At 31.1% G+C, this 13616-nt stretch overlaps 1 protein-coding gene across 4 annotated transcripts in view; it reads right to left on the minus strand.

The window, feature by feature from the left end:
• Positions 1 to 1033: 1033 nt before the first annotated feature.
• Positions 1034 to 13616, minus strand: part of LOC106470460 — a 59880-nt gene continuing 47297 nt past the window's right edge. For 3 of the 4 annotated variants that reach the window (XM_013931020.2, XM_022399064.1, XM_022399065.1), the window contains exon 9: positions 10672 to 11898. In XM_013931020.2, the coding sequence (XP_013786474.1) occupies positions 11717 to 11898 (182 nt within the window). In that variant the 3' untranslated portion in view covers positions 10672 to 11716. Of the gene's footprint in view, positions 1113 to 10671; positions 11899 to 13616 lie in introns of those variants that run through there. The other variant, XM_022399066.1, reaches the window with a different exon arrangement.

The following is a 13616-nucleotide window of genomic DNA, read 5'->3' on the forward strand; positions in this document are numbered from 1 at the left end:
CAGCTTTGTTTCAAACCATAAAGTACTGATGTAATATGTAGAAGTGCTCTGGACTGCAAGAGTATATATGGACAATTCCATTACTACTCCATGGGTGAAAATGTCCAATGATAATTTTAATTGAAATGAATCTATTGGTTAGGGATTGGGGACCACCTGGGTACCGAAAATTCTCAGGTTGTAACAATTCTCAAATGCATTCTGAGCCATTTTGTACAACTTCCAGGATCAAAATATTAACTTTGTAGAAAACAAAATCAGAAATAAATTACAACTTTTCACGTTACCAGATGGACCAACCTGATAATTACACGAGGCTAGTTACGTTTTTCAAACGTTAATACTCAATCCTTTTTAAGTGTATGCCCAATTAATTTTTAAAAAACTCAGTTCCACATAAAAAAATCACACAATTACCCAATACTGATGCTTTTCTTTTACAAATGAAAACGGTGGAAGTTTAGACAGATAAATATTAGTGTTGGCAATAAATCACAAAATATTTTACGTTTGATTTAATTCATACCTGGTAAAAGTCACTTTGACGTATTTCCATAAACAGATGAAGAACTTTCACCTGTGCCATTCTGTAAATTACACAACCAGTGTTTCATGATGAACTAAACTCAAACTTAGGTTTCACCCCCAATAAATGCTGCGATTGAAGTGACACCTGAAATGCATTGTTTCTAACAGGAATAATTTTGGTTATAGTTTGTAATTACAGTATAAAACCAGTAGATTTCAATATTAGTTTATGGTCACGAGTTCTTACATCAACGGATGGGAAAAGTGGCTGAAAGACAGAATATAACATACGACGAGATGGGAAAAACACTAGTTTGAATGAAAAGCGTGGGAACGTGGCTATGGTATAGTTCAGAAGCACGTAAACTTGACAAATTTGGGTGGACTGAACCGTTTATTTTTCTATGATCACTTAATCCACCAAACTAAAAAATATAAAATTGAAATGACAAACAAAAATTCATTGAACAGATCGATAAGCTGAAGTTGTATGCTACTCATGTAGCACCGGCTTAATCAACAGGTGGAGAGGGAGCAAATCGAAGTTGTAGATGATAGTAACAGCACCATTGAGGGTGATTCACCTACAGGAAGAATAAACAGCATTCAACAACTGTATGTCAGTGTACATATAGGTGATGTAGTTTTACTTTTAAAGAAGTATAAAAGATTGCCAAGTTTGCTGCAGCAGAATATATTTACTTTTAGATAATGAATGTGAAACTTGTACATTTGGCTAAACACTGATAATGTGGAAAACTTCAATGTATAGTTAGATTTTATGTTCCACCACTTTATATTGACACCAGTGTCTGGAAATTTTGACCAACCTAAAAACAATGCTTTCACCAATTTTCAACTTGTTACAGAGCAATAGTTGAAATTACCACTCTTGTTCTGACCTCTGAACAACTTAGTTTTACTTCGCACAATGAACTTAGTAGTTCATCCTTGTCTGTAAATCAACATGGAAGACATTCAAGACTTCAAAGTGCAACCTGTCATTGAATTGGAGGACATTAAGTATGTGGAGTCTGGGAAGCTTCCAAATCTCATGCCAATGGAGACTGATAGACCTCTGTTTGTCTCTTTAATCTGAATTATCTTTCCCCATTGTATAAGGAGGCAGAAAAAGACATGTCAAGGGAGTCCTTTACTTAGCTGGAGTTTGGAATTGTGCAAGCAGTGGGTACAGTGCCTGATTCACCCTCGGGTAACCCAAAAGCCTCCTCTTCACAGTCAAGTGAGTCTTCTAAAGAAAGTTTCAAGTCCAAGCATTCTTTACCAGTTATATTTGAACATTTTATTAATATACATGTAGTCAGTAATTTATTGTTTACGTTTTCAGAGATAGCTTGTGTATCCTTTTGTGTTTCACACTAAAAGCATTTTATTTCTTGTGCTACTCTTAAGGACCCTATTTTACATTTTATAAAAAAAGATTTGATTTATTTTTGTCCTTTTATAGGGCTTAATGATTTATATATGTATATGTGTGTAAAATATTGATATTTTGCCTTGTGTGATATTCTGCTTTAATTAGTAATGTTGGTTTAGTTTAGAAGTTATGATTTAATTCTAGATATTTCATTTCTAGTTTTTCCCCTTCCCTTTTTAATATGTTGCTTTTAATTATGTTTCCAGTTTTTACCTCTCTGAGTGTCAAGTTTATATGTTCATTTGGTTTACTTTGTTCACTATATTGCACTGAAAGGGCATTTTGTTTGGTATGTTTGAATATATCTAATAATGCTCTAATCATTTTGCAAATAAAGGGTTAATTTCCTGGTGTTTCTATGTATGTATGTATGTATGTATGTATTATGTGTGAAGTAAACATTTTTATCTAACAGTTTTAATTTATATTTTTTAATGTATTTTAAAGGGCTGTTTTATTGTCATTTTGAATTTCAATTTTTTGTGTATATTGTTTTATTTGAGATATGTGTTAGCTGAGGGCTTTCATCATGCACGTGCACTGTCCAGAAATGGTTTGTTTAGTGTGTTATTATGCTGTGTGTTTTGTGATGTTAGTATCCAGTCTGACCAAGAGTTGCAGTTTTCATGCAGTTTCACGGGATCTTATTGGAACTTTTAATTTGAGTTAGTTAAATTAAAAGTAGCCTGAGGACAAGCCTATGATAATGGAGAACATGGGTGTAATATGCAAATACTGCATACCTTCCTCTCCTATAGTGTGAATATTTGATCTTTACAAAAGAAAAAAATATTTTTTAGATCATACTAAGTCCAGTTGGGATAATGTGCAGCATTTAGTTTGAAATGTTACCTTCTGTACTGTCCAGCCAAGGTACTTATGTGTTGTTTCATGAAGTAGTTACATTGTATTGTACTTTTCCTTGTGTATAGTGAAGTGTGGTAATATTTATACTAATATTTTCCCAACTCAGATTCAAACCCGAGATCTCTCATAAAGCAGAAGAGTGCTCCACCAACTGAGCTAAATGGTTAACACTCTAGCAGCTGCTAGTAAGGCACTTTTTAACAAGTCATACTACCATAGTAGTACCTGTGATTGTCAACTGGAGTTGAGATACCTCTATATTCTACTGCCTATTTTCTGATTGGTTAGCTACAGAAATAACATATACTGTGAAAGCGGTTTTGATAAGTTTGGAGGAAATTACCTCTAACTACTGTAGACAGTAGTTTGTGTTGCATCTTAGAGAGACAAAACATGCTGTAGAAGTCCTGTATTTGTTTTACTGTGTTCTGACACCTGCTGTTTGTGTTCATGTTGTTTCATAGTTAACACAGCCATAATTGTTCAGCTAAATACAATATATTTTTATTTAAATTCAACCTTTGACATAGGCTGTAAAAATCCAACCACTAGTTGTTCACTTTCCTGTCAATAGTTAAATGTATTCTTTATATTTCACAACTGAATAAATATATTCAAAGATTTCATTCTAACCCTTTAACTAAATAACCACAATGAAGTATAAGAGAATCTAGAATTATAATGATACCCCTTTACTTCTTTCCTTAATTCATATGTCAAAACCATAAATAATATATCCTAAATAACAAAACAAACATCATAGTCAACTTAATAAGCTTCCTCTTTATATAACCTATTTGAAAATATCCTAAACTTTTAAGCTCCAAGTATCCCAAAGTAGTTTACACAGAAGTTCAAAAGGTATGCATAAAAAAAAAAAGAGAGAGATTTTGACAATCAAGCATTATCACTTTCTTTGCTCTATTCAACTTTACATTTTTAGCTCACTCATACACATTAGTCTTATACTAAAGTCTAGTGTCCATGTAGCATTGCCATTATTCTTGCTGGTTATATTTAAACATTTATTTTATCACAAGTCATTTACCTGATAGCTGTTTGTTAGGAATCATTCACATTATACTAACACAAATACCTTTCTCTTTCCTTCATGCCACTTCCTATCTTTCTGCTAATAATTTTTAAACTTATAATGCATCTCTTCTGACTTTGACTACAGTCTGACACAGATAACATACATTACTCTTAAAGCTCAAAATATGATCGATTACTCCAGTACAATTTAGTGAGCCAACATTTCAACATTAAATTTCACTCAGTAAATAAAATCCACAGACATATATAACTGATAAAATAAGCTTAGGAGTTAATGTTTATGTTTTTGCTTTGGTACTACTAAAATAATAAACATGTAGTTAAATTATGTTAATTTGAAGTTCAATTGATTGTCAAGTTTCACAATCACTGTTCTTACTCAAATCAGACATTCTATAGATTATGTTCATTAAAATTTAAGAAAAACATTTATTTTTTAAACCTTTACATCAATATGTCATTTTATTGTTTATTAATTGAAACTTAGATATTTTGTTTACTAAAATACACAAAGACAGGATACCTAAATAATTAGATAGTTTATTATGTATACACACACACACACACATATATATATATATATATCTTGAGAATTAAACAACCTTAACTATCACACTCTTATGAAACCTAAATAACTGAAACACTTTACAAAAAGAAACCTTAAGAATTAAAGGTCTTGACATCATCATACTCTTATGAAGCCCAAACAAACAACACTTTACAAACAATCCTTTAGAACTAGAGATTTTGACAACATTAAACTTATGATTTATGAAACCTAAATGTCTGACACAGTTACAATACAAACAACTTTTGAGAACTAAAGGTCTTCACAATATCACACTTACGACTAATGGAACTGACAGGATATGACAGTATCATATTCATGATTTATGAAACCTAAGTAACTGACAGTTTATAAAAAATTTTTGGGAACAAAACAACATTATATCACATTCTTATATGAAAATTAAATAACTGGCACAGTTTATAAACAAATCTTGAAAACTAAAGGATTTGACAGTATCATATTCATGATTTATGACACCTAAAATAACTGACACAGTTTATTAACAAATCTTGAAAACTAAAGGATATGACAGTATCATATTCATGATTTATGAAAACTAAGTAACTGACAGTTTATGAAAAATTCTTGGGAACATAACAACATTATATCACATTCTTATATGAAAATTAAATAACTGGCACAGTTTATAAACAAATCTTGAGAACTAAAGTATCTGACAGTATCATATTCATGATTTATGAAACCTAAAATAACTGGCACAGTTTATAGATAACTCTTGAGAACTAAAAGATCTGAAAGTATCATACTCATGATTTATGAAACCTAACTAACTGACACATTTTATAAGCAAATCATGAGAACTAAAGGATATGACAGTAACATATTCATGATTTATGAAACCCAAGTAATGGATAATTTATAAAAATTCTTGGGAATGAAAGAACATTATATCAAGTTCTTATGAAACATAATTGACACAGTTTATATGCAACTCTTTGGATCTTAGTGTTATATCACTCTTCTGAAAACTAAATAACTGACAGTTTATATGTAGCTCTTGGGAACTAAAGAACTTAACATTATATCACACTCTTATGAAAATTAGATAAATAAAGTTAGAGTGTATGTAAACATGTGATAAATCATGTTTTTAGCAATTCATTGATATAAAGTTCAAAATATAATATTTGGAACTATGTTTTCTTGATATAAACAATAGTCCAACTTAGTGATGGTACTCAGTAGGTTTAAACTAGTAAATATGTATATACTTTAACACTTTTTAGAATAGTATATATATATATATATTTACCATCAATGACATTAACAAATAATGCAGTAAAACCAGAAGATGTTAATAGATAGGTTTAGCCTTTTCTACTCAGTCAATGTTGCATGATCCTGCATATAGCATATAACACAAGAAAATAAGATTATTAAAAACACATACATTAACAAGAAAAACAACTCATATTTTGTGTCTAACATACCACATTCCATCAGTACTCCAATAAAAGATTTAGTGGCATTATTTTCACATAAAAGTGAAAATATGTTTTGAACTGGATTTCGTGTTGAGTATTCTAGATATAAACTCCATTATTATTTAATACAGGCACAGAAAAATAAACACTGAAAAGAGACAAATTACTTGAATTTGGAAAAGTAGTAATTAAGTGCAGTGAGGTAAAGGTTAATGTTTGCTGCTTTATTTAGAATATTAGTATAGAGATTCTGTCATGAAAGGTTTAAGAATAAAATATATATGTGGTGAACATCAGTAGTGATGGAGATTTTGGAAAAGGGATAAAATGAAGAATAGGAATGGCAAATATCAACATTCTTTAATGTCAAAGAATTGCTTAGGTGAGAAGTCACACAAGAACTGAAGAAGGAAGTATCAAGTGTTATATATGGTCAATCCTACCCTACAGGGTAGAAACATCTACTGAAATAAAATAAAGGTTGAAAGCATTTAAAATTCTGTGTTCTAGACAAATGATAAGGATCAGCTATACAAATAAAACATAATGATGAAGAACTGGAACAATGTGCAAAGACATAAATGCAACTGTGGCAGTATGTAGGAAACAGGAGATTATGTGAGTAAAATCATAGGAAGAAGAGTGAAAGGCAGGAAGTTTCACTTGACTCAATGAAGGTAGAAAATGGATTGGAAATCATAAAGTTATTTGGGGAAAATCAGTCTTGGCAGTGAGGAATAGAGCAATGGAAAACTATAGTTGTCAACCATTAGAATTGAGGACACCAAGATTGATTGATTGACTGATTTACAATGGTTTCATATAAGTGCTTACTGATGTACAAGTTTTTTTTTTAGAATTTTTTTTTTTCTATCTACAAATCATTCATTTTTACAAAATAATTATAAATGATTAGTTTTCTATTTCATCCTGAGACTTCTATTAAGAACAGAATACCCACTATTTCATCATAATTATTTCTTTTGGGTTTTCCAAAAGTTTAAAGTAAAAAGATAATTTCTTATTATACAGAAATTAAGAAGTGTACAGAAATTACAATCCAGAAACTAGCGACCTAAAACTGACTTCTATTTATTTTGCCACCTGACAAAGGTTTGAGGGTGTGAACTTAGAATGGACAGAGTACAATATTACATGGGTGGTAGTAAAATTATCCAAGTGAGCACAAGTTGAGCAGATGCCATGTTTAATGATTATCTTCATCAGTACTGTCATTAAACTGTGCGCCACCTGAATGTTGTTACCTTGTAAACCTTTTGGTCCTACAATATTGTTTTAAGTGAAAAATCTCTAAATAGATATATCAGAATGACTTTTGAAGAAGGTCTATATAGCAAAAACTGAAAGTGAATAGACAGACCATATCAGTGAAATATCTGAGGTATTTTTGTAAACTAATTGCTTTTTACTACTGTATCTTCAATTAATTAAAAAAATTATCTGTCCCTTAGTCAGATTAGAGTTATATAACCCAGTCAGTGCACCTAACCTGATGAAAAGTTTCTGTTGTCTTGCAACCCAGTCCTTGGTATCCAGTCCAGACTGGACCATAACCACTGGAGAACTAACATGTAACCTATGTTAAACCCAAAGTTTAAACATTTAATATACATGAATAAATGATGATTTGGTGAACTATGGGCATTAAACCATAGAAGTACTAAATCAGACAAATAGTCCAGTCAAGCAACTTTAGTATGTATATATAACAGATTTTACTTTATCTGTTGCATGTTTCTGTATATGCTTGTGCACAGTTTCTCTATATTTGAGACAGCAACTGAGCAAACCATAAAGGATGAGGCTTGTTGCATTATATAAATGTATTTTATCAACACTGAGTTAGCATTACACAAAGCTAATCCTGTCTGTAACTGTGTTGCAGGAATACTTGGAAGTGGTTATAAATGGTGCAATTATAGCATTATGGAATTGAAGACCATTTAAAGATGGATCTGGATGTAACAAAGAGTTCAAGAATAAAGCTAGGACTAAAGAAATGCAAACCATGTTCATGAATTGCCAAAAATATAGGATAAAAAGTACAGAGTAGGTCTGATGAGTCAATATCAACTTCACTGAAGTTGCTAAAGATGATGTATTTCAATGAATTTCTTCTCAGTTGCCAATGTGAAATGGCACAACATATGGCTTAAACCTATCTATCTACAGCAGGCTTACAAACTAGAAAGTCTCAGACAGTGACAAACTGATCAGTATGTCTAGTCTGCCAACAAATAAAGTGTAAGTATGAGCAAGAAACAACCTAGTTCTTGACTGTTTAGATATACGAGGCTTTGATGCACACAGCCCAAAACAGAAAAGATGAGTTGTTATGATAAAGAGACTTATTGGTGAAGACCTTGTTTTAGAGGCAACATTTCATCAGAGATGCAACAGAAGATATACATCAGTGCCAACACTTACCAGAGAAATAGACACTAGTCCTACACTGGCATTATGATGCAGCATTACAAAGGTATTCTTTGAAAACATTGACAGCAAGAACAAAGGGCTTTTGGAATGTCAGTTTAACTGAAATGTTCCAGAAACACCTATCTGAACACAGATTGGCCAAAGAAACTGATGAATGATACGAGATTCAGAACTTGAACTGAACGATAGGTTTTGAGTGTTGAACAAGAAATAGCAATTAGCTATACAAATGGTTGCAAAATACCTAAGTGTTGAAGAAATTATCATGATGATCAACAGTTGTGGTCCCAGTATTAACTATTGGGAATGTGATCACTAATATAAACTGTGCCAATGGTATAACTATGACATTTCAAGAGGAAGGTGGCTACTATATGGCAATACTACTAAGTAACATCATACCAGAACAGAGTGATTTGGACAATGCAGTTTTTACAGGACACACCAAGGGAAAAGGATTTTATCCCCATGACGAATATTGCCTTCTATCAAACTAAATACACCCTGTCATCAGAAAAGCTGGAGTATAAATTTCAACCTACCTCACATGTGAAGAAAAGGGATTTAGAGACTACAATTACTAAGTTTATGGATTTCAACCTAGGAAACAAGAGAAAAAATCAAACAATTGTCAAAAAAGTGAGGTCTGAGTTTTCTTTTGGGGGGGGGGGCACAGCTAATTATGGTTTTACACAATAACTTTCTACCAGGTCTACATGTGCTTTCTGGGTATGATCCCACAAGTAATTTAGCTAGCATAGGAAAGAAAAAAAAAGCCTATCATGCACCAAAACAGCTTCGTCTTACTGTAAAACTTAGATCATCTTAAATGTCTCCTATCCACAACTGTGGATGAATGTATGGAAGCAGCCAAATTCATGTTCTATGGTCAGAGGTCATCACACTTGAATTATCTTTACAACAAATGCTTCATAAAAGAATCTGGATAGTACCAAAGTTCCTCCAAATGATAATTCTACTACTCAATACATCAAAAGAACCAATTATCAATGCTATATATATAGAAATATGCAACAGCTACAACACTCCAGCTAACTTCCCTGGTTGAGAAAGAAATCTGATGTTAAAGCTCATGTACAGACAACCAGACCCATACAATATCACTGAACTTACAGTTTGTAGTTGTTCAAAGGGTAATAGGGCAAGGTGTAGTTGTAGACAAGTTATATTGCCATGCACTGCAAAAACGTGTAACTGTGACAGACTTTGTACTAATGTGGAATTTACTATATCTGATCTTAATGAGTTGTAAATTATGGAGCCAGTGAAGTAGTAATGTACATACATATTATGACAACATATCAAATACTTTAATGATGAAAATAACTTTAACCTTCCGAACTATCTGTGGTATTTCGAGTTTAAGTGTCTCCATTATTATACTTTTATAAACTAGCTGAACAAAAACTTTGAAGTAATGTCATGTATATTTTGTATGCAGTCATATTAATCTTGGCTTGAGACAGCAAATCCAATTTCTAAGAGTTTCAAGGTGAAATAAATATGTACTTACAGAAAGCAGCACTGTCGTTCAAGGCAGTGTGAATATGTAATGAATTGTTTATCAATAAAGCTTCAGTAAACTATTTACTATGGAATTTGTTGAAAACTGAAACATTAATTTTTCGGACTTAAATATTAACATAAATAATGGCGTACATTCTTTCGAAATCTTCAGAAAACCAACTTATAGTGATACCATCATACATCCGATATTTTACAAGCTTGTTGTGTTCCATAGTTTGTTACACAGACTTATCACTGTATCCTTGTCATCTGAAGATTATGAAACTAAATTTAAAACTAAAACAAATTGCCCTTAACTATGGTTATACAACAAATTTAATTAACACATTGTTGTTTAAAAAACTGAAAGCCATAAATTTAAAATCAATGTATCCACATACTGTACCAAACGACAACAAAAACAAATGGTTTAAGATGAGCAACACTGGAAAACCTTTTCATAAAATATATAACACACTAAAAAACGAAATCTACAGTCTGGCCTTCTACTGTAAAAACAACCTAGGGAAAATGTTACGCAACAACAAAGGCAGAATAGTAAAGTACAGCAACAGTGGTGTTTACCAATTAATGTGTCAAGACTACAATAGTGTATATATGGGTCAAACAGAACGTTTCATAGAAATGAGAATTAAAGAACATTCTAGAAGTTGGAAATTAAGGAAAATTAATTCAACGTTTGCATCCCACCTTATTGAAACTAAACACCAATTTGATCCAGAAAAAAACTGCAAAATTGTACATATCTGTGAAAAAGATAAAGAAAAACTAGAAAATCTAGAAAATTTGGAAATAAATAGAAATCTAAAAATATGTCCAGAAAAAGTTCTAAATGACCAAACCAACTTCTTATCCTACTTATCTCTAAGTGAATGTCAAGGTCACTTCTGGTTCTTTGTTTAAACATATATATAAAACCATGTTACAAAACATTTCAGTTTGTACCTGATGATGCCTTTACTGCTGAAACCATGGTTGTGAATAAATGATGTATTTGTGAAATATACAATTGTCTTGTTTTTCATCAATTTTTTAATAAACCTTTTCTTTAACTTTTGTAGTCATTATTTGCTCATTTTTATACCAAGGCTCAAGGCACATCTGCGATACTTTCAAAAATATGTCAATTTCATAGTCCTGGAATATTATTTCAATGAGAATAAAGGCAACAATGGGTTTCAGACATTCTATACACAATTTGATACCAACCAAATGTTTATTGTCCAAGTAAAATGGATTGTGGGTAACAATTTAAGTGGTATATTTTGTATTTTATTTACCAAATGCAATTGAAATGGCATGAAACATTTGGTGTATTGTGTCTTTAAGGAAGGTTATGCATTAATTTTGCTTTCCATCTAGTTACTGGTGCACAGCTCACATTTTTATGTTTAATTTTAGGGGGTTCAGGTATTTATCTGAAAACCTTGAGATTTGTTACAGAAGTGCTGCTCTTATGTTATGTCTATCTAAATGGCAGGTAATAACCCCCAAGAATGAGGTTATTACATAAAACAGTCAAACCTTTGCCAGTAGGCTAAGTAAATAGAATCAATTTCCAGGCATGTTTTGAAATTTAGCTCTTGAACTATTGGGAAAAATATACAGTACTTTTTTCTGTTTAGTACCATAGAAACTCCTCATTTCTGTTGTCTTGCTCCATTTCAGAAAATGTGTATCCATTAGATATATTAGAATAAAATCTTTAAGAAAGCTCAGAATAAAAAATTAAAATAGTTCATATTTTACTATTTTGATCTTGAAATTATTTTGATCTTCAAAAATATAAAGGCTAACAATTATATATCATTTCATTCTCTGAACTCTCATTGGGAAAGGCGTGTATAATCTGTTACGAAAACTTAGTCTTCTTATTGCAAGCAATACAAGCATTAGTCCAAGAACAAATACCAAAGTTATATAGATATATAGTTGTAAAAATCGAGAAGGAAGCCACAGGACTGTGTAATGCAGAGTTCCATCTTGCTCTGGAAGAATCAGAAGTATAATTGTTGTAATACATTAAGAAAAATAAAATAATAAATATTCAGTCACAAAAATGACTTATTTCCAGTATAGAAGAATATCAGTTAGCCAATTCTGTTTCAAAGAAACACAAGTTAACTACTTCAAATCAACATAAACATCAGTTAACTACTTTCAGTTCACAATTATATCAGTTAACTACTTTACATTTGTATAAATATCACTTGCCCACCTCCAGACAAATAGAAACATCTATAAACAATTCCAATTAATAAATACATCACCTAATCATTTTCAGTTCAAAGAACTATAGTCACTTCCATATCACAGGTACATCAGTTAACTAATTCCAGTCATTAGAAGTAACAATCACATGCAATTTACAAATACATCAGTTAACCACTTCCAATATATTAAAACATGACTTAACTATGTCCACCACATCCATTATTCTCAAAACACATATGTATTAAAGATGAAACTAAGACCAAAGTCTGTGATGTGCTTGTGTATCAGCAGGATTACTTTTTGTGTGTAAATTAATTGTTAAAAATAAATTTCTAAGAGTAAGTCTGGTATCACAGGTGTAAAGAATTAAACTATCTATTAGTAATGGAAAAAACAAAAATGTACTATAAAATAGAAAAACCTTTTCTTCTCAAATATTTTTTTGAAACTTAATTTTCGTATCAGTAAACAGCACTAAAGTTATGGATATCTCCATAAGGACTGAAAAGTACTTTTCACTGAAATCAATATCAAATTAAACATATTTCTTTCATTCAGCATAATCTCTTCTCTGGCCATACCAGCATTTCTGATAATCAAATTGAAAAGAAATTTATTTTATTAACCCTTTCTTTTTTCTGTATTCAAACTCTTGATGGATATTAACCCTTTTGTATTGGGTAGGTTAGAGTGCACATGTCACAACCTTTTAAAATTACATTCAAAATTTAAATAAACAACTTTATTGTCAATGTATACGAATAAACTTGGCATCAAAACGTAACTAATAAAACACAATTTAATATCCTCAATCTCTCCTAGTATGAGAACTGTGACATTTGCTCTCTAGGTCTTCCCTCTTCTCTAATCTATTTACCATCCCTCCTAGAAGTACAGAATTTACTGTAAATTACTTATTATAATATATATATTAATCAGGCAATGCATACTTTTTTATAATCTTCAATCTTGTTTGTTTATAGAGCCATAAACTAGAAAATCAGACTCACTTGCCACACCCTCTCTTTCACAAATTGCCAATGGCTTTCTCCAACATGTTATACTACATTATTTATAGCCAATGAAAAGCTAAAGTTTTAATCTATCAAATGACATAATATATTCCATTGTTTTTTGTACAGAGAGTTGTCTATTTCATTTCCAGTTCAAACTTTATTCCCACAGGAAACACATCAATGAGCTTAGCTGAATTTTAGGTACTTTTATTGCATAGTTAGAAATCCATAACAATTATGATAGTTTTATAACATTGTCTGTTTTTTACATGTTATTATTCTGTGTTCTTAGGTCAGTACTTAATTAAATAAAAAATTATTTAGTTTATAATACCATCAGTACAAAAAAAGTAGACTTAAGTTTTGTTGATAGTCATTAACAAAGAACAAAAAAGACCCAGGTAAGTTCTATATTTCTTATTTTTCATTTGTATTCTTTATTTATTATTATAAAAATAACAAAAATGTGAAAATTA

The sequence above is a fragment of the Limulus polyphemus genome, unplaced genomic scaffold (genome assembly GCF_000517525.1).
Source record: "Limulus polyphemus unplaced genomic scaffold, Limulus_polyphemus-2.1.2 Scaffold4017, whole genome shotgun sequence".
NCBI lineage: Eukaryota > Metazoa > Arthropoda > Merostomata > Xiphosura > Limulidae > Limulus > Limulus polyphemus.